The 21,246-nt window shown below is 47.0% G+C and overlaps 1 protein-coding gene across 6 annotated transcripts in view; it reads left to right on the forward strand.

Moving 5' to 3' along the window:
• The first annotated feature begins 18,860 nt into the window (after nucleotides 1-18,860).
• NT5M (5',3'-nucleotidase, mitochondrial) overlaps nucleotides 18,861-21,246 on the forward strand; it is a 41,558-nt gene continuing 39,172 nt past the window's right edge. For 2 of the 6 annotated variants that reach the window (XM_055386022.2, XM_055386024.2), the window contains exon 1: nucleotides 18,866-19,362. In XM_055386022.2, the coding sequence (XP_055241997.1) occupies nucleotides 19,096-19,362 (267 nt within the window). In that variant the 5' untranslated portion in view covers nucleotides 18,866-19,095. Of the gene's footprint in view, nucleotides 19,363-21,246 lie in introns of all 6 variants that reach the window. The other 4 variants (XM_055386020.2, XM_055386023.2, XM_019028626.4 and 1 more) reach the window with 4 other exon arrangements.

Below are 21,246 nucleotides of genomic sequence, written 5' to 3' on the forward strand. Positions count from 1 at the left end.
GCGGTAGTGGTGCACACCTGTAATCCCAGCTACTTGGGAGTCTGAGGCAGGAGAATCGCTTGAGCCTGGGAGGTGGAGGTTGTGGTGAGCTGAAATCATGCCACTGCGCTCCAGTCTCGGCAAGAGAGTGAGACCCTGTCTCGAAAAAAAAAAAAAAGGTGATTCCCAGAAATCTGAGTTTAACAAGCCTGCAGGTAATTCTGATGGTGCTAAATTCTGAGAGCATCTGGACCGTGGCCTCCAGATGAGCCAGCATGCAAATAACATTTCAAAACAGCTAAAAGTAATTCCACCCTTCTCTTTCCTCTCAAAAACAAATGACTGAAAGAGACGTGATTATAGGGATAAACCTGAATATATTCTAACTTGTTTTTTTTTTTTTTTTTTTTTTTGAGACGGAGTCTCACTCTTTCGCCCAGGCTGGACTGCAGTGGCGCTATCTTGGCTCACTGCAAGCTCTGCCTCCCGGGTTCATGCCATCCTGCTGCCTCAGCCTCCCGAGTAGCTGGGACTACAGGCGCCCGCCACCACACTGGGCTAATTTTTTGTATTTTTATTAGAGACGGGGTTTCACCGTGTTAGCCAGGATGGTCTCGATCTCCTGACCTCATGATCTGCCTGCCTCGGCCTCCCAAAGTGCTGGGATTACAGGCATGAGCCACTGTGCCTGGCCTTGTTTTGTTTTTTTATACAGAGTCTCTCTGTCACCCAGGCTGGAGTGCAGTGGCGTGATCTTGGCTCATCTCCATCTCTACCTTCCAGGTTCAAGTGATTCTCCTGCCTCAGCCTCCCAAGTAGCTGGGATTACAGGTGTGTGCCACCATGCCTGGCTAATTTTTGTATTTTTAGTAGAGATGGGGTTTCACCATGTTGGCCAGGCTGGTCTCAAACTCCTGAGCTCAGGTGATCCGCCCACCTCGGCCTCCCAAAGTGCTGGGATTACAGGGATGAGCCACTGTGCCTGGCCTCTAACTCGTATTTTTTTTTTCTTTTGAGATGGAGTCTCGCTCTGTCGCCCAGGCTGGAGTGCAGTGGCGCAATCTGGGCTTACTGCAAGCTCCGCCTCCTGGGTTCATGTCATTCTCCTGCCTCAGCCTCCCGAGTAGCTGGGACTACAGGTCCCCCCCACCATGCCTGGCTAATTTTTTTTTGTATTTTTAGTAGAGACGGGGTTTCACTGTGTTAGATAAGATGGTCTCGATCTCCTGACCTTGTGATCCACCTGCCTCAGCCTCCCAAAGTGCTGGTATTACAGGCGTAAGCCACCGGGCCCAGCCCTCTCACCTGTAGTTTTTTAAAGCCAGACTTTTGTAAAATCTGGCAATTACTTGAGAATGCCTCACAAGGAAGGATGGCTCAGCAGTGGGTGGATATGATACATTTAATCTTTTGTTCTTTTATTCTTTGAACACACATTTACTTTGTATCAAATATGTGTCAAGGCTTTGCCAGATGCTGGGAATATGTCTGTGAACAAGACAGAAAGTCCCGGGTCACATGAAGTTCTGGTTTGGATAGTAAAACAATAAGCAAGCAAATACATAATTTGGATAGCAATATGTGTTATGAAGAAAATAAAGCATGGCGATGGGGGTATAGGAAGGTCAGGAAATGCTTCTTTGAGCCCTCAAGGATGAGAAAGAGCCAGTTAAGAGAGATGTGGGGCCAGAGTTGGAGACAGAGGGATATGCATGGTGGGCAAAGGTCTTAAAATCCAAACAAGCTTGGTGTGTTTCAGGAAAAGAAAAAAATGCCAGTGCAGCTAGAATATAGGGAGTGAGGAGGATCCTGGCATGTCTCACTTGAGAAATGCTTGTCTATAGCAATCTCAGATTTGTCCAGATTTTTAAATGCAAAGCATTTTCGGATTCAGTAATGTCTACAAATTTTTTCAAGTGATGACTTGTAAAAAAGGAATAGTAGATAGCACTTGGGGAGGGGCAGGAACAGTGTCAGGCACTGTTGTAAACACCTTCCACATTCTCCATTTCTATTTATTTATTTATTTATTTATTTTGAGATGGAGTCTTGCTCTGTCACCCAGGCTGGAGTGCAGTGGCACGATCTTGGCTCACTGCAACCTCCACCTCCCTGGTTCAAGCAATTCCCCTGCCTCAGCCTCCTAAGTAGCTGGGATTACAGGCACACACCACCATGCCTGGCTAATTTCTTTTTTTATTTTTAGTAGAGACGGGGTTTCACCATGTTGGCCAGACTGGTCTCAAAGTCCTGACTGCAGTCAGTCTGCCCACCTCGGCCTCCCAAAGTGCTAGGATTACAGGTGTGAGTCACCATGCCCAGCCAATTTTTTTTTTTTTCTTTTGAGATGGAGTCTCGCTCTGTCACCCAGGCTAGAGTGCAGTGGCACGATCTCGGCTCACTGCAAGCTCCGCCTCGTGAGTTCACGCCATTCTCCTGCCTCAGCCTCCCGAGTAGTTGGGACTACAGGCGCCCGCCACCAAGCCCGGCTAATTTTTTTTTGCATTTTTAGTAGAAACGGGGCTTCACCGTGTTAGCCAGGATGGTCTCTATCTGACCTCGTGATCCGCCCGCCTTGGACTTCCCAAAGTGCTGGGATTACAGGCGTGAGCCACTGCACCTAGCTGCCCAGCCAATTTTTGTATTTTTAGTAGAGACAGGGTTTTGCCATTTTGGCCAGGCTGGTCTCAAACTCCTGGCCTCAAGTGATCTGCCTGCCTCGGCCTCCCAAAGTGCTGGGATTACAGGTGTGAATTACCGTGCCTGGCTCTAGAGCAGTTTGTAGGCCTTGTCTCCACATAATCCTTCCAGGCAGGTGCTATTGTAGAATCCTCCAGGCTTTTCACAAATATTCCATTTATTTTCCTTTCACACCCTTAGAATTTTGTTATCACTATGTGACTTTATTTGGCCACTGAAACACAAGTAGAAGTGGCATGTTTCACTTTTGGGTGGGAGCTTTAAGTGTCAGGGCACCAGGATAGGATGGTCAAGCCACCAACCACCCTTCTGAACCCACACTGGAAATGTGTATGTGTGTCTGTTTGTGTATATATATGTGTTTTATTTTATATATATTTGTGTATATATATACATGTTTTATTCTATATATATGTTTTATTTTATATGTATATATATAAAGTAAAACAAATTACCCCCAAACATAGAAGCTTAACATTTTTTATTTCTCAGTTATTATGTCACAATTTCTGTGTTTCAGGAATTCTGCCATGGCTTAGCTGGGTGCCTCTGCCTCAAGGTCTCACACAAGACAGCAATTGGGTATTATCTAGGGCTGTGGTCTCATCAGAAAGCTCACTGGAAATAGTCTGTTTCCAAGTTCATTTACATGGTCGCTGGAATGATTCAGCTACTCATAGGCTGCTTGAATGAGGACCTCAGTTGCTTGCTGGCTATTGGCCAGGGGCCTTGCTCAGTTGCTTGCCACATGGGCTTCTCCATAAAGGAGCTCAGAACATGGCAGATGGATTCTCAGAGAAAGAGAAAATAGGAGAGGGGAGGAGTGGGGGAGGGGGAGGGGGAGGAGGATGCTGAAGGGGATAGGAAAGGGAAGAGAAGTAATGCTAAAGTCATAGGCTTTTTGTAACCTAATCTTGGAATTAATGTCCCATCCCTTTTGCCATAGTGTATCCATTAGAAGTGAGTTGCTAGGTGTAGCTGATACTCAAGAGCAGGGATGTTCCAACAGCGTGTCAGGAGGCAGGGTTTATTGTGAGTTATTTTATCTTATTTTTTATTTTCTTTGTTTATTTATTTATTTATTTTTGAGATGGAGTCTCGCTCTGTCACCCAGGCTGGAGTGCAGTGGCACAATCTCGGCTCACTGTAACCTCCACCTCCCGGGTTCAAATGATTCTCCTGCCTTAGCTTCCTGAGTAGCTGGGACTACAGGTGCGTGCCACCCTGCCTGGCTAATTTTTTTTTTTTTTTGTATTTTTAGTAGAGACGGGGTTTCACCATATTAGCTAGGATGGTCTCGATCTCCTGACCTCATAATCCGCCCACCTCGGCCTCCCAAAGTGCTGGGATTACAGGCATGAGCCACCATATTTATTTACAGAGTTTTTGCTTTTGTTGCCCGGCTGGAGTGCGATGGAGCGATCTTGGCTCACCGCAACCTCTGCCTCCCAGGTTCAAGAGATTCTCTTGTCTCAGCCTCCTGAGTATCTGGGATTACAGGCATGCGCCACCACTCCCGGCTAATTTTGTATTTTTAGTAGAGACGGGGTTTCTCCATGTTGGTCAGGCTGGTCTCGAACTCCTGATCTCAGGTGATCTGCCCGCCTTGGCCTCCCAAAGTGCCAGGATTACAGGCATGAGCCCAGCTATTTCTTTATTTTGAGACTGAGTCTTTCTCTATCACCCAGGCTGGAGTGCAGTGGCACAATCTTGGCTCACTGCAACCTCTGCCTCCCAGGTTCAAGCGATTCTGGGAGCCATTTTAGAGGCCGCCTACCACAATGAGTGGGAAATAAACTATTGTTAAGCCACTGAGATTTTGGCATTGGTATTGCAACATAACCTAGCCTGTCATCTGACACAATGTTTATCTCCCATCCTTCAGAAACTGATGCTCAGAAAGATTAAGGGATTTGGCTAAAGATACACAGCCAGGTACTGGCAGCACTAGGATTAAAACTTATATCTGTCTGACTTCAGGCCCTGAGTTTTTTTTTGTTTGTTTGTTTGTTCGTTTTAGACATAGTCTCACTCTGTCGCCCAGGCTGGAGTGCTGTGGCACCATCTCAGCTTATGAGCAGACTGTTCTTGAACTCCTGGCCTCAAGTGATGCACCCACCTCAGCCTCCCAAAGTGCTGGGATTACAGATGTGAGCCACCCTGCCTGGCCTCCAGGTCCTGAGCTTTTATTCACTATATGTATTGGGCGACTGGGAAACGTGAGGATAGGAAAAGTATTCAATTTCAGTCCATGGGACAGTAGCAACCCTTCATAGCAGCTGTTGATAAAACGTGACACATTTTGATGTGGTAGGGCCTATTGACTGTGTGGGGTGAGAGGACGACAGACAAGGACACACCCCACAATCTTGTAATCATTTCCTACAATACAGCCACATTCCCAGATATATTCATAATCATTCTTCTGTTAGCTTAGCAGGTCCATGTTTCCATCCACAGCCACGTGCAGAATCTGCTTCTTGAGAGGATGGATACATTCCAGCGACAACGTGTGTGAAGCCATTTGTCAACCCCTTCCTATGACTGTTGAGTCCCTCAAGGCCAGAGAGACTGCAACTTACCCAAGGTCACACAGCAACCAGTGGCAGAGGTAGGACTACATTGCCAGCGTTCCCATCCAAACCTCTTTTCGTGACAGCATGTGGCAACCAAGCAGGTATCCACATCCTTCGTAGGCCAACAACACTGGTGCATCCATATGAGCAGCACATTACCCACAGCTGGGAGGCCAAGCAAGAGCCCTTTTCCCTATTGTCTGGAGGATCTGCTATCCTTTCCTGCCACTTCCACCCTTTTTTTTTTTTTTGAGAGAGTCTCGCTCTGTCTCCCAGGCTGGAGTGCAGTGGCATGATCTCGGCTCACTGCAATGTCTGTCTCCTGAGTTCAAGCGATTCTTCTGCCTCAGCCTACTGAGTAGCTGGGATTATAGGCGTAAGCCACTACACCCGGCTAATTTTTGTATTTTTAGTAGAGACGTGGTTTCACCATATTGATCAGGCTGCTCTCAAACTCCTGACCTTGTGATCCGCCTGCCTCTGCCTCCCAAATTGCTGGGATTACAGGCATGAGCTACCATGCCCGGCCACTTCTACCTTTAAGATATGTGAAGCCTCTGATTCCTTGCACCCACACACAACTTCCATTCTAGCCTCCATCTCAACCCCTCGGAGATCTGGATTGTACTACCCAGGATTCTCAGTTGCAAGTGGCAGAAAGCACAATTTAGACTGGTTTAATTACAAGGCGAATTTACCAGCCCATGTTACTGGCAAGTGACTACAGCTTCAGGAAAAGATGGATTTGGCAATGTAGCAATGTGAACACTGTCTCAATTTCACTTGTCTTTTTTCTTTCCATTTCTTGGATAAAACTTTTGAGGTTTGTTTGTTTGTTTGTTTGCTTTGTTTTTAGAAACAGAGTCTCACTCTGCTGCCTGGGCTGGAGTGCTGTGGCACCATCAGGGATCACTACAGCCTCGACTTCCTCAGACTTCCAAGTATCTAGTGCTACAGGCACACACCATTAGGCTGGCTAATTAAAAAAAAAAATTTCTTTTGTAGAGGTGGGGTCTCCTGTGTTGCCCAGGCTGGTCTCAAACTCCGGGACTCAAGCAATGCTCCCACCTCAGCCTCCCGAAGTGCTAGAATTACAGGAATGAGCTACCACACCTGGCTGAATCCTGTTTTTATTTTATCATTTTATTGTTTACTTTTTTTTTTTCAGACGGAGTCTCGCTCTGTTGCCCAGGCTGGAGTACAGTAGCGCGATCTCGGCTCACTACAGCCTCTGCCTCCTGGGTTCCAGTGATTCTCCTGCCTCAGCCTCCCGGGTAGTGGTATTACGGGTGTGCACCACCATGACCAGCTAATTTTTGTATTTTTGGTAGAGACAGGTTTCACCATGTTGGCCAGGCTGGTCTTTGACTCCTGACCTCAGGTGATTCGCACGTCTCGGCCTCCTAAAGTGAGCCACTGCGCTGGGCCTGAATTCTGTTTTTAAAATGAGGTATAATTCACCAACAGAAAATGCATACATTTAAAGTTTGATAGAAATTTGATAGATTGTTGGTAAAATGTGATACATTTTGACTTATGTACACACTGTTAAACCATCTTCTCAATCAAGGTAGTGAATACATCCATCACTCCTCAAAGGTTCCCCCAGCCCCTTTGCAAATACCTCTCATCCCCCACATCCCCCATCTGCTTTCAGTCACTATAGATTAGTTAACATTTTCTAGAAATGTATATAAATTGAATCATATTGTAGATATTCTTTTTTATCTGGTTTATTTCATTCATTATAATTAATTTAAGACTCATCTATATTCTTCATTTGTCCTTAGTTTGTTTCTTTTTCATTTTCTTTAGAGACAGGGTCTTGCTCTGTCACCCAGGCTGGAGTGCAGTGGCATGATCATAGCTCACTACAACCTTCAACTCCTGGGCTCAAGCACTCCTCCTGCCTCAACCTCCCAAAATGCTGTGCTGAGATCACAAGTGTGAGCCACTGCGCCTGTTCCTTTTTTTTTTGAGATGGAGTCTCACTCTGTCACTCAGGCTGGAGTGTAGTGGCGCAATCTTGGCTCACTGCAACCTCCGCCTCCCGGGTTCAAGTGATTCTCCTGCCTCAGCCTCCCAAGTAGCTGGGATTAGAGGTACCTGCCACTATGCCCAGCTAATTTTTTGTATTTTTAGTAGAGATGAGGTTTCACCATGTTGGCCAGGCTGGTCTCGAACTCCAAGACCTTGTGATTTGCCCGCCTTGGCCTCCCAAAGTGCTGGGAGCCACTGCACCCAGGCTTGAGCACAGGCGTGAGCCACTGCACCTGGCCCTCCTTTTTTTTTGAGACAGAGTCTCAGTCTTTCACCCAGGCTGGAGTGCAGTGGTGCAATCTCGGCTCACGGCAACCTCTGCCTTCCAGGTTCAAGTAATTCTCCTGCCTCAGCCTCCCAAATAGTTGAGATTACAGGCACCTGCCACTATGCCTGGCTGATTTTTGCATTTTTAGTGGGGGGGGGGGGCGGGTGTTTCACCATGTTGGCCAGTCTGGTCTCGAACTCCTGACCTCAAATGATCCACCCACCTCGGCCTCCCAAAGTGCTAGGATTACAAGCGTGAGCCACCACACCCGGCCGCCTGTTCCTTTTTATTGTTAAATAGTATTGTATTATATGGATGTATCACAATTTGTTTATCACATGTTGATGGACAGTTGGGTTGTTCTACCTTTTAGCTCTTACAAAGGAAGCTTCTAAGGATATTTATGTACAAGTCTCTATATAAACATATCTTCTTTCCTCTTGGGTACACAGCCAGGAGTGGAATAGCCAGCTCATACAGTAGGTATATGTTTCAACTTTTTTTTTTTTTTTTTTTTTTTTGGGATGGAATCTCACTCTGTTGCCCAGGCTGGAGTGCAGTGGTGCAATCTCGGCTCATTGCAAGCTCCGCCTCCCGGGTTCACACCATTCTCCTGCCTCAGCCTCCTGAGTAGCTGGGATTACAGGCGTCCGCCACTATGCCCGGCTAATTTTTTGTACTTTTAGTAGAGACAGGGTTTCACTGTGTTAGCCAAGATGGTCTCAATCTCCTGACCTCATGATCAGCCCGCCTTGGCCTCCCAAAGTGCTAGGATTACAGGCGTGTGCCACCCCACCTGGCCTGTTTCAACTTTTTAAGAAACCATCCAAATGTGTTCTAAAGTGTGTTTGCACAATTAATTTCTCATCCCACCAGCTGTGTGTGAGACTTCCAGTTCCTCCACATCTTTGCCAGCATTTTCTATGGTCAGTCTCTTTCATTTTAATCCTCCTAGTAGGTGTGAAGTGGTATCACACTGCGGTTTTAATTTGCATTTCCTTGGACTAATGATATTGAGCATCTTTTCATGTGCATATTGGCCATGTGTACATCTTCTTTGGTGAAATGTCTGTTTAAATAACTGCCACTACTTTAATGATACCCGAAAAATGTTGATGCATTGTATTTCTATTTAATTTATTAATTTATTGAAATGGAGTCTCACTCTGTGTCCCAGGCTGGAGTGCAGTGGCGCCATCTCGGCTCACTGCAAACACTGCCTCCTGGGCTCAAGCGATTCTCCTGCCTCAGCCTCCCAAGTAGCTGGGATTACAGGAGTGTGCCACCATGCCCAGCTAATTTTTGTATTTTTAGTAGAGATGGGGTCTCACCATGTTGTCCAGGCTGGTCTCAAACTCCTGACCTCAAGTGATCCACCTGCCTCGGCCTCCCAAAGTTCTGGGTTATAGGCATGAGCCACCGCACCCTGCTGTATTTCTTTTTTTTTTTTTTCCATATTTCTATTTTAATTCAAGTCAAATCACCTTCTAATGTTTCTTTTAATTTCTTCTTTGATCTATGGGTTATTTAGAAGTATGTTTTAGTTTACAAATATTTGGGAATTTTTCAGAGACCTTTCTGTTATTGATGCCTAATTTAATTCTATTGAGATCAAAGAACATACTCTGTGTACTCTGAATCCTTTAAAACGTATTGAGGATATTTTTACAGCCCAGAGTATGGCCTATCTTTTTAAATGTTTTATATGCACGGGAAAATAATGTCTATTCTGCTGTTGTATGGATGTCATAGAAATGTCAATTAGGTCAAGTGGGTTGACAGTGTTCTTTGAGGCTTCTATATCCTTACTTGCTTTCTGTCTACTTGTTCTATTATTAAGATAGGAATATTAATTGCTTTTTTTGAGACAGAGTCTTGCCCTGTTGCCCAGGCGGCAGTGCAGTGGCATGATCTTGGTTCACAGCAACCTCTGCCTCCCAGGCTCAAGTGATTCTCCTGCCTCAGCCTCCTGAGTAGCTGGGATTATAGGTATGCGCCACCATGCCCAGCTAATTTTTGTATTTTTAGTAGAGATGGGGTTTGCCATGTTGGCCAGATTGATCTCAAACTCCTGACCTCAAGTGATCTGCCCACCTCGGCCTCCCAAAGGCCTGCTGGGATAACAGGTGTGAGCTACCGCGCCCAGCTGGAATATTAAAATATTTGACAGTAATTGTGAATTTGCCTATTTCCCTTTGCAGTTTTATATATTATAAAACGGTGTTTCCTTTTATTCTACTTTTATATTCATTTTAAATATATTATTCACATAACAAAATTCACTATGTTAAAGTGTGAGTATACTATATACATCCATATAATACAATACTATTTAAATTTAAATATATAATTCACATAACACAATTCACCCATGTTAAAGCTGTGTTGCACAACCATCACCATTTAATTCCAGAGCATTTATATCACCCACGAAAGAAACAGTATACTTATTAGCTCTCCTCTCCTCTCCCCTCCCCTTCCCTCCCCTTCTCTTTTTTCTTTTTTCTTTTCTTTTCTTTTCTTTTTTTTTTTTTTTGAGATGGAGTCTCACTCTGTTGCGCAGGCTGGAGTGCAGTGGCACTATCTTGGCTCACTGCAACCTCTGCCTCCCGGGTTCATGCCATTCTCCTGCCTCAGCCTCCCGAGCAGCTGGGACTACAGGCACCCACCACCACACCCGGCTAATTTTTTGTATTTTTAGTAAAGATGGGGTTTCATCGTGTTAGCCAGGATGGTCTCAGTCTCCTGACCTCGTGATCCACCGCCTCGGCCTCCCAAAGTGCTGGGACTACAGGCATGAGTCCCCGCGCCCGGCCTCATTCTCTTTTTTCTTTGAGGCGGGGCCTCACTCTGTTGCCCAGGCTGGAGTGCAGTAGTACAGTCATGGCTCATGGCAGCCTTGACCTCCTCAGCCTCTCAAGTAGCTGGGACCACAGGTGTGCACCACCACACCTGGCTAGTTTTTGTATTTCTGTACAGATGGGGTTTCACCATGTTGCCCAGGCTCTTAGCAATTAGTTTCAATTTCACCCTTCCCACAACACCTGGCAACTACTAATCTACTTTCTGCCTCTATAGATTTGCCTGTATTCTGGACATTTCATATAAACAGAATCTTTTAAGACCTGACCTTTTGTAACTGGCTTCTTTCACTTAGCAAAACATCTTCAAGGTCCACCCATGTTGTGGCATGTGCCAGAATTTCCTTCCTTTTCAAGGTCATAGTACATATATACCACTTTGTATTTATCCATTCATCTATCAGTGGATACTTGGCTTGCTTGCACCTTTTTTTTTTTTGTTTGTTTGTTTGTTTTTGAGACAGGGTCTTGCTCTGTTACCCAGGCTGGAGTGCAGTGGGGCAATAATAGCTCGCTGCAGCCTCTAATTCTTGGGTTCAAGTGACTCTCCCACCTCAGCCTCCCAAGTAGCTGGGACTACAGGTGTGCACCACCACACTTGGCTAATTAAATTTTTTTTTTTTTTTTTTTGAGTTGGAGTCTTTGTCGCCCAGGCTGGAGTGCAGTGACAGAATCTCGGCTCACTGCAAGCTCCGCCTGCCAGGTTCATGCCATTCTCCTGCCTCAGCCTCCTGAGTAGCTGGGACTACAGGGGCCCACCACCACACCTGGCTAATTTTGTTTTTGTATTTTTAGTAGAGACGGGGTTTCACCGTGTTAGCCAGGATGGTCTCGATCTCCTGACCTCGTGATCCGCCCGCCTCGGTCTCCCAAAGTGCTGGGATTAAAGGCGTGAACCACTGTGCCCGGGCTTTTGTTTGTTTGTTTTTTTAAAGACAGAGTCTCCTCTGTGGCCCAGGCTGGAGTGCAGTGGCATGATCTCAGCTCACAGCAACCACCGTCTCCCGGGTTCAAGCGATTCTCCTGCCTCAGCCCCCGGAGTAGCTGGGACTACAGGCATCCGTCACCATGCCCGGCTAATATTTGTATTTTTTTAGTACAGATGGGGTTTCACCATATTGCCCAGGCTGCTCTTGAACTCCTGAGCTCAGGTGATCTGCCTGTCTCCGCCTCCCAAAGTGCTGGGATTACAGGCATGAGCCACCAAGCTCGGCCAAAAAAATCTTTTTTTTAGAAATGAGTTCTTACTATGTGATTTCTTTTTCTTATGATATCTTTCTCTGGTTTGGTGTCAGAGTAAATTGGCCTCACAGGATGTGTTGAGACATGTTCCCTTCTGTTCGATTTTTTGTGAGAGTTGTGAAGGATTGCTATTATTTCTTCTTAAATATTTGGTACAATTCACCAGTGAAGCCATCTGGTCTTAGACATTTATTTTGGGAAAGTTTTTTAAAATTACTCATTCAATCTTCTTTAATGGTTATATGCATATTCATATTTTCTTTTTCTTTTTATTCTTGAACTAGAAAAAGAAAATATGAATATGAGTCATGGGGTTTGGCAGTTTGTATCTTTCTAGTAATTTGTTCATTTCATCTAAGTTATATAATTTTTGGCATACAATTGCTCATAATATTTTCATATATATATTTTTCTTTGTTTCTCTAAGGTGGGTAGGGATATTCCTCTTTCATTCCTGATTTTAGTAATTTGAGTCCTCTCTCTTTGTTTCCTAGTAAGTCTAACTAAAGGTTTATCAATTTGTGTTGGTCTTTTCAAAGAACCAGCTTCTGGTTTCCTTGATTTTTCTAGTCTCTATTGCCTGTATTTCTGCTCTAATCTTTGTTATTCTTTACTTTTGCTTGCTTTGGATTTGGTTGTTTCTAGATTCTTCAAGTGAAAGGTTACTAATTTGAGGTCCTTATTTAATATAGGCATTTACAACTATAAGTTTCCTCCTAAGTGCTGCTTTGGCTATATTGTGTAAATATGGGGATGATGTTTTTTCATTTACGTTTTTTTTCCCAATGATTTTCTTATTTCTCTTGTGGCTGCTCCTTTGACCCATTATTATTTAGGAGTATGTAATTAAAATTCCACATATTAGTGAATTCCCCAAAGTTTCCTCTGTTACTGCTCTCCAGTGTAAGCAATGTGTTGGACTACTTACTTTGTATGACTTCAGTTCTTTAAAATGTATAGAGGTTGGTTTTATGACTAGCATATGGCCTATCCTGGAAAATGTCCCATATGTGCTTGAGAACAACATGTATTCCGCTGTTGTTCGGTGGAGCGTTGTTCTATAGATGTGGATGTCTATTATGTTTAGTTGGTTTAGTATTATTTGTGTTTTTTATTTCCTTGTGGCCTAGTTGTTCTACCGCTTATTGAAGGAAGGTATTGAAGTCTATTATTATTGGTATTATTATTAAAAACAGGGTCTCACTCTGTCACTCAGGCTGGAAGGCAGTGGCATGATCATACTTCTCTATGGCCTCAAATTTCTGGGCTCAAGTAATCCTCCCACCTCAGACCCCTGAGTAGCTAGGACTACAGACATACACTACTAAGCCTGGCTAATTTCTAACTGTTATTTTATTTATTTTTTCATTGTTTTTTGAGACAGAGTCTCTCTCTGTTGCCCAAGCTGCTGGAGTGCAGTGGCGCAATCTCGGCTCACTGCAACCTCCTAGGTTCAAGTGATTCTCCTGCCTCAGCCCCTGGAGTAGCTGGGATTACAGGTGCCCACCACCATCCCAGCTGATTCTTGTATTTTTTTTTAGCAGAGACAGGGTTTCACTATGATGGCCAAGCTAGTCTCAAACTCCTGACCTCAGGTGATTCACCTGCCTCGGCCTCCCAAAGTGCTGGGATTACAGGTGTGAGCCACCACACCTGGCCTATTTATTTATTTATTTATTTATTTATTTTTGAGATGGAGTCTCACTCTGTCGCCAGGCTGGAGCACATCTTGCAAAACTGAAACTCTACCCATTAAATAACTTTCCATTTCCTCTCCCCTCATCTCCTGGGACCCACAATTCTACTTTCTAGTTCTATAACTTTGACTACTCTAAATACCTCATCTAAGACTCATATAGTATTTGTCATTTTGTGAGTAATTTCACTTAGCATAATATCCTCGAGGTTCATCCATGTTGTACCATGTGTCAGAATTTCATTTCTATTTTAAGTCTAAATAATATTCCATTATGTATGTCATATTTTATCTATTTATCCATTCATAGACCCTGGGTTGCTTCTAATTCTTGGCTATGGTGCAAAATGCTGGTATGAACATGAGTATAGAAATATCTCTTCAAGACTCTGCTTTCAATTCTTTTGGGTACATACCCAGAAGTGGAATTTCTAGATCAAATGGTAATTCTATGTTTAATTATTTGAGGAACCATCATGCTGTTTTTCCCAGTTGCTGTACCATATACATTCCCACTAAGAATGCATAAAGGTTTTAATTTCTTCACATCCTCACTAATGCTTGTTATTTTCTGTTTTGTTTTGGTTTTTTATAATAGCCATCCTAATGGGTATGCAGTAGTATCTCATTGTGGTTTTGATTTGCATTTCCCTAGTTAATAGTGATGTTGAGTGTCTCTCCATGTGCTTATTGGCCATCTGTATGTCTTTGGAGAAGTGCCTATTCAAATCTGTTGCTCATTTTTTTTTTTTTTTGAGATGGAGTCTCACTCTGTTGCCCAGGCTGGAGTGCAGTAGTGCAAACTCGGCTCACTGCAACATCCACTGCCCAGGTTCAGGCAATTCTCCTGCCTCAGCCTCCCAAGTAGCTGGGATTACAGGTGCGCACCACCATGCCCAACTAATTTTTGTATTTTTAGTAGAGATGGGGTTTCACCATCTTGGCCAGGCTGGTCTCAAACTCCCTACCTCAGGTGATCCACCTGCCTCGGCCTCCCAGAGTGCTGGGATTACAGGCGTGAGCCACTGTGCCCGGCCTTGTTGCTCATTTTTAATGTAATCTGCATTGTTTCTGACAAAAAGTCTGCTGTCATCCTTTTCTTTTTTTTTTTTTTGAGACGGAGTCTCACTCTGTCACCCACGCTGGAGTGCAGTGGCGTGATCACGGCTCACTGAAAGCTCAGCCTCCTGGGTTCACGCCATTCTCCTGCCTCAGCCTCCTGAGTAGCTGGGACTACAGGCGCCCACCACCACGCCGGGCTAATTTTTTGTATTTTTAGTAGAGACGGGGTTTTACCGTGTTAGCCAGGATGGTCTCGATCTCCTGACCTTGTGATCCGCCCACCTTGGCCTCCCAAAGTGCTGGGATTTCAAGCATGAGCCACCGTGCCTGGCCCATCCTTTTCTTTTTTTGTTCCTTTGTATATAATGTGTCTTTATTTTTCTGGATGCTTTTAAGATTCTGTGTATTTCTGGCTTTGAGCAATTTGATTATGATGTGTCTTAGTTTTCCCAAACAAAATAATTTAAATTTAAAAAATACTGCCTGGGTGCAGTGGCTCATGCCTGTAATCCCAGCACTTTGGGAGGCTGAGGCAGGCAGATCACCTGAAGTCAGGAGTTCGAGACCAGCCTGATCAACATGGAGAAACCCCGTTTCTACTAAAGAAAATACAAAATTAGCTGGGCATGGTGGTGCATGCCTGTAATCCCAGCTACTCAGGAGGCTGAGGCAGGAGAATCACTTGAACCTGGAATGTGGAGGTTGCAGTGAGCCGAGATCACGCCATTGCACTCACTCCAGTCTGGGCAATGACAGCAAAACTCCGTCTCAAAAAACAAAAACAAAACAAAAGAAACCAAAAAGTGAAATATTTAGGTATACATCAACAAAACACATGCAGGATCTGTATACTGAAAACTACAAAACATTGGTGTAAGAAGCCAAAGAAAAGAGGGATATACTGTGTTCATGGATTGGAATAGTCAACATAATTAAGAAGTCAAGTCACTCCGAATTGATCTACAGATTTAGTGCACTTCCAACCAAACCAAGGAAGTTGTGTGTGTGTGTGTGTGTGTGTGTGTGTGTAGATATAGACTAGCTCATTCTAAAATTTATATGGAAAGTCAATGAAACTAGAATAGTTAAAACAATTTTGAAAAAGAAGTTGTGGGACTCACAATACCTAATATTAAGACTTACTATGAAGCTAAAGTAATCAAGACAGTTTGCTAATAGCGAAGGGAGAAACATACAGATCAATGGAACAGAATAGGAGAGTCTAGAAATAGATCCACAGAAATAGGATGGATGGAGTTTGTTTTTTTTTTTTTTTTTTTTTTTTTTTTTTTTTTTTTTTTTTTTTTTTTTTTTTTTTTTGAGACGGAGTTTCACTCTTGTTGCCCAGGCTCGAGTGCAATGGCGCGATCTCTGCTCACTGCAACTTCCGTCTCCCGGGTTCAAGCGATTCTCCTGCCTCAGCCTCCCGAGTAGCTGGGATTACACGCATGCGCCACCATGCCCGGCTAATTTTGTATTTTTAGTAGAGACAGGGTTTCTCCATGTTGGTCAGGCTGGTCTCGAACTCCCGACCTCAGGTGATCCGCCCGCCTCGGCCTCCCATATCCTGGGATTACAGGCGTGAGCCACCGTGCGCTGCCTGATGGATGGAGTTTTTAAAAAACTGCAACGGCAACTCAATCTAGAAGGCACAGCAGGAGCCTCGCCCCTTCTGAGTTGGCGGGGCGGGAGTTCCCCAGGTGCTGCTGCAGTTGCCCTGCTGCGGCTCTGGCCCAGCATCTCTGTGCTCTTGGGAACCTGGGAAGGCTCCACTGCCCCTCGCAGGCTCGGAAGTGCCTGCTCCTGCTGCCTGGCTTCTCCCTGCTGTTGGTGCCTGCTTCAGTCTCGGAGCAAAGTCGGGCCGAGCCAGGGCGCTGTCACAGCCCGGCCGGGAGTGCACACGCTCGGGGCAGCACTGACACGCCAGCCCCCTGCCTCCTTGGCCCCCTCCGGACTTGGGCGCCAACAAGCATCGGAGAACGGCCGAGGGGGGCATGAGGACAGCCTGGTGTTGGCCTGCAGGTACCCCTTGGCACGAACAGCCTGGGCGCCATGAACAGCCTGGGCGCCATGAACAGCAGCAGGATGCAGACAGCTCCTCGGTGGAAGGGGGCGGGTCCCTGGTGAAGCCCCACCTTCAACCCTCGAAGGGCCTGAAGCCTGGGGGCCAGGTCACCAGTCCCAGTACGACAGCGGGGAACTTGTGGTGCTTTTCCCCAGGCCTGCTCATGGCCACCTATGGCCGCCCATGGACCAATCAGCACTCACTTCTTCCCCTCTGAGGTCCATAAAAAACCCTGGACTCAGCCAGACTCAAAGAGAGGACGGGTAGATGGGGAGAAAACCAGCTGCAGAGAGGAACTACCTTTTCTGCTGAGAGCTGGACACTTGTTGGGATGAGCTGCCTACCAGAGAGGAGCTACCCTCTCTGCTGAAATCTGAACACTTGTGGGGAAACCCTGGCTATGGAGAGGAGCTGCCCCACTGCAGGTCTCTTTTGAAGTATTCTGTTGCTCAATAAAGCTCCTCTTCGTCTTGCTCACTCTCCACTTGTCTGCCTACCCCATTCTTCCTGGATGCAGGACAAGAACTCGGGACCTGCCAAATGGTGGGGCTAAAAGAGCTGTAACACAGGCTGGGTGCAGTGGCTCACGCCTTTAATCCCAGCACTTTGGGAGGCCGAGGGGGGTGGGGCGGATCACCTGAGGTCAGGAGTTTGAGGCCAGCCTGGCCAACATGGTGAAACCCTGTCTCTACTAAAAATACAAAAATCGGCCGGGTGCGGTGGCTCACACCGGTAACCCCGGCACTTTGGGAGGCCGAGGCGGGCAGATCACAAGGTCAGGAGTTGGAGATCAGCCTGGCTAACATAGTGAAACCCTGTCTCTACTAAAAATGCAAAAAAGCTGGGTGTGGTGGTGGGCGCCTGTAATCCCAACCACTTGGGAGGCTGAGGCAGGGGAATCGCTTGAACCTGGGAGGTGGAGGTTGCAGTGAGCCGAGATCCTGCCACTGCACTCCAGCCTGGGCAACAAGAGCAAGACTCCCTATCAAGAAAAAAAAAAAAAAAGGGAGAGAATGTGGTACATATATACCATAGAATACTACACAGTCATAAAAAAAGAATAAGATCATGTCTTTTGCACCCATATGGATGGAGCTGGAGACAATTATCCTAAGCAAACACAGGAACAGAAAATTAAATACCTCATGCTCTCACTTAAAAGCGGGAACTAAACATTAAGTAAACATGGACGTAATGATGGGGACAACAGACACGGTGACCTACTTGAGGGTGGAGAGTGGGAGGAGGGTGAGGATGGAAAAAAACTACCTATCAGGAACTACGCTTCTTACCTGGGTAATAATAATCTGTACACTAAACCCCCAAGACAGTCAATTTATATAACAAATCTGCACCTGTATCCCTGTACTTAAAAGTTGAAAAGAAAGTTGTGCTTTTTTTGGCCTTCTCTCCCTCCTGAGCCCTCAGGCCTTTGAGCTTGCTGCCCTTGTGGATGGGGTCTCTTGTCTCTTTGGTTCTCGCCTGCTTTCTCCTCATCATGTCTCTGTTCCAGCACCACTTCCTAGGAGAGGCCCTCCCTGCCCATCCCTGCTAATCCCTCCACCTCTCTCCACCATCCCATCGCCGTGTGGTTTTTTTTTTTTTTTTCTTGCAAAGAAAAAAAGTGGGCTGGGCGTGGTAGCTCACTCCTGTTATCCCAGCACTTTGGGAGGCTGAGGTGGGAGGATCGTTTGAGCCCAACATACGAAGACTCCTGTCTCCAAAAAAAAAAAAAAAAAAATTACCAGGGTGTGGTGGCAGGCCCCTGTGGTCCCAGCTACTCAGGAGGCAGAAGCAGGAGGATCCCTTGGGCCCAGAAACTCAAGGCTGCAGGGAACCGAGATCATGCCACTGCCTCCACCCTGGGTAACAGAGCAAGACCCTGTCTCCAAAAAAAAAAAAAAAAAAAAGCAATACAGGGGTACATAATATTTATTCATATATTTACCTGAGAATCATCAGTTTTACTAAGGCTGTATGATGTTAGCAGATATTGGTTCTATCCGTCTCTCCGCAGACACTTGCTGTAAATAAAGCAGAGAGGCTTTCAGAGTGCACCCTGTTTTGGTTCCTCCATCCTGTTGTCTGGATCCCCTTCTAAAACGTAAGTTCCAGGATGGCAGGAACTTTGTCTATTTGGTTCACACTCGACACAGTTAGTGCTCAAAAATGTCTAACGACACAGGCCTGCTTCTCGGTTTGCACTGCTCCTCCATGGTAGTCTGTGCAGTGGGAGGAGGCAGCCCGGGCCCAGGGTCCACGGAGAAGACGCAAATCGACAGCGCGGGAGCGCGGACCTTCTGGAGGCGCGCGGCGCTTACCGCTGTCAGTCCTCGAAGCCCCGCCCCGGGACTCCGCCTCCGCCGGCGCGTGTTCCTTTAAGGACCGCGCGCGCCGCGGCCTCGCTCTGGGGCCGGTACTTGCGCGCCCGCGCCCCCCGCCGCGCTCCCCGCTCCCCGCCGCGCTCCCCGCCGCGCTCCTCGTCCCGCGCTCCACGCGCGCCTCAGCGTTGGGGGCTTCTACTCCGCGGCGGGAATGTCTGGCCGGCCCCGGCAGCACGGCGCGGCCCAGGTCCCCGCGCCCACGACGGGCCAGCGCGCTGGGCCATGATCCGGCTGGGCGGCTGGTGTGCGCGGCGGCTCTGCAGCGCGGCGGTTCCCGCGGGGCGGCGCGGGGCGGCGGGCGGGCCGGGCCTGGCGGGAGGCCGCGCCCTACGGGTGCTGGTGGACATGGACGGCGTGCTGGCCGACTTCGAGGGCGGATTCCTCAGGAAGTTCCGCGCGCGCTTTCCCGACCAGCCCTTCATCGCGCTGGAGGACCGGCGCGGCTTCTGGGTGTCGGAGCAGTACGGCCGCCTGCGGCCAGGGCTGAGCGTGAGCGTCCCCGCCCCGCCCCGCGCCGGGCCTCCTTCTCGCCCCGAGCCCCAGACACCGCCCCTGCGCGGGTGACCTTGGACGGTCAGCGCCCCAGCCTCGGGGTGGCCCTCTGATAGAATAGGGTCTGGGGGGGACTAGGGGCCACAGCGCACCGGGAAGATGCGGCCCCGCGCTCAGGATCTGTTGGCTGCCATCCAAGGTTTCTGAAAATGCGGGAGAGTACAAAGTGTTAATATACCTAACTCTGCATCTAAAGCTGACTTCAAAATTTGTGGCATATTTGGCCTCAAGTCGTTTGTTAAATTTTTAGAAAAATAAACGTTATAAGTTGTCCTCTTTCACCCCGACCGCAGTCACATTCCCACTTCTTTGTCCCCAGGACTTCGATGGATGTCTTTACCCATCTTTTTTACTGTTGTCCATGAAAGCATAGCTTCCAGGGGTATTTGAGGCCCAGAGAGGTTGTGTGACTTTCTGGGGGTCACACAGTGAGTCAATGGTCCAGGTGAGGTGGGATCCACCCCATGTCTTATCCCGTTGCAGAGCTGGCCTTGCTGAACACCTGAGCTCAACCCCTACCATCCGACTCCCGAGGTGTTCTGTCCAGGATGGATAGAGGGGAAAGATCCAAGGAGGGACGTTTACACACAGATCTTGGTTGGTAAATTTGAAGTATTTTGCGAAAGGAACAGGGGATTTTGGTATGCACAAAATTAAAGAGGCTGAGTGTTTTTTGGCATCCCTTGATTGGCCACCTAGGGTTGCTGCTGTAGGGTTTGATAAAGAGGAGAAGGAAGTTACAAGAGCCCGTTTTTTAGCCACAAGTTCACTGCCTCCTCTCTTTTGTTGGGTAGATATTGTTATCTCTGTTTTCCAGATGAGGAAACTTGCCCCGAGTCACATGCTGCTCAGGGGCTCAGTCAGGACTCAAACCCAAGTCTGTCTGCCTCCCAAGCACAGTTAGTGCTCCCCACTCCACCGTCCTGTTCTCTGTACTACTGTCTCTAACAAGTGACATTTCTTCTGACATCAGAAAGATGCCTCATCGGTAATGTGGTTTGTTGAGGGACAGGTGTTAAAAAAGGAAACCAAGTACCGTTTGTCTCCATCAACACCAGGCACTTCAGAAGGTGACTTTCACAGAGCCCAGTGTGCTGAGCTCTTCTACAGCGGATGCCTAATGATAAACTTTAAACCGGAGAAAATGCCCTGGTACTTTCTGCAGCCTCAGGAATAGGCTCCAGTGTGTGGCGAGTGTTCATTTATAGGCAGCGCTCGGCATGGGGAGTCTGGACACCATATATCCGCCCAGGAGTGTATTAACGTGGAAACCAAGCCCACCCCCAACTCCTAAAAGTGCAGCAGCTTTTCCAGTTCTTTGTGCAAATATGTAGGCTCTGTACGTGTGGGGTTACTGGTTTCCAAGCACAAGGCAAAGGCATGGGGCAGTAAGGAGGGTGCCTTGGGAGTAATCTGCTGGCTTCCACTACTTCCCTTCCTGAGGCACAGCTTGCTGCTGTGGACATCCCTGGGCCTACCCCAAGCTGGCCCAGTATCTGTGGTTAAAACAACCGCCCCCCCCCCCCCCCCCCACACACACACACGTGGCTCCTTATGTGTATGTAGGCATTTCTACTTTTCAAAATTCTGCTCTGTCTGTATTCCCTTTGGTCTTCACAGTACCCTATGTGGGATGTGAGGATCAAATGTGTTTCAGTAATAAGCATGCATTTGCCTAGTCCCTGTGGTTCCTGAGAGTGTTGCTGGTATGCTGTCAGGGCATCCTCCGGCCGTCCATGTGACAGGGTGGCTGTCTTTCTGTAGTGTGCAGAACAGCTGGTAGAGGCACTTCCTGTACTGCACACGTGGGATTTAGGCTCC

The sequence above is a fragment of the Gorilla gorilla genome, chromosome 4 (assembly GCF_029281585.2).
Source record: "Gorilla gorilla gorilla isolate KB3781 chromosome 4, NHGRI_mGorGor1-v2.1_pri, whole genome shotgun sequence".
NCBI classification, from domain to species: Eukaryota; Metazoa; Chordata; class Mammalia; order Primates; family Hominidae; genus Gorilla; species Gorilla gorilla.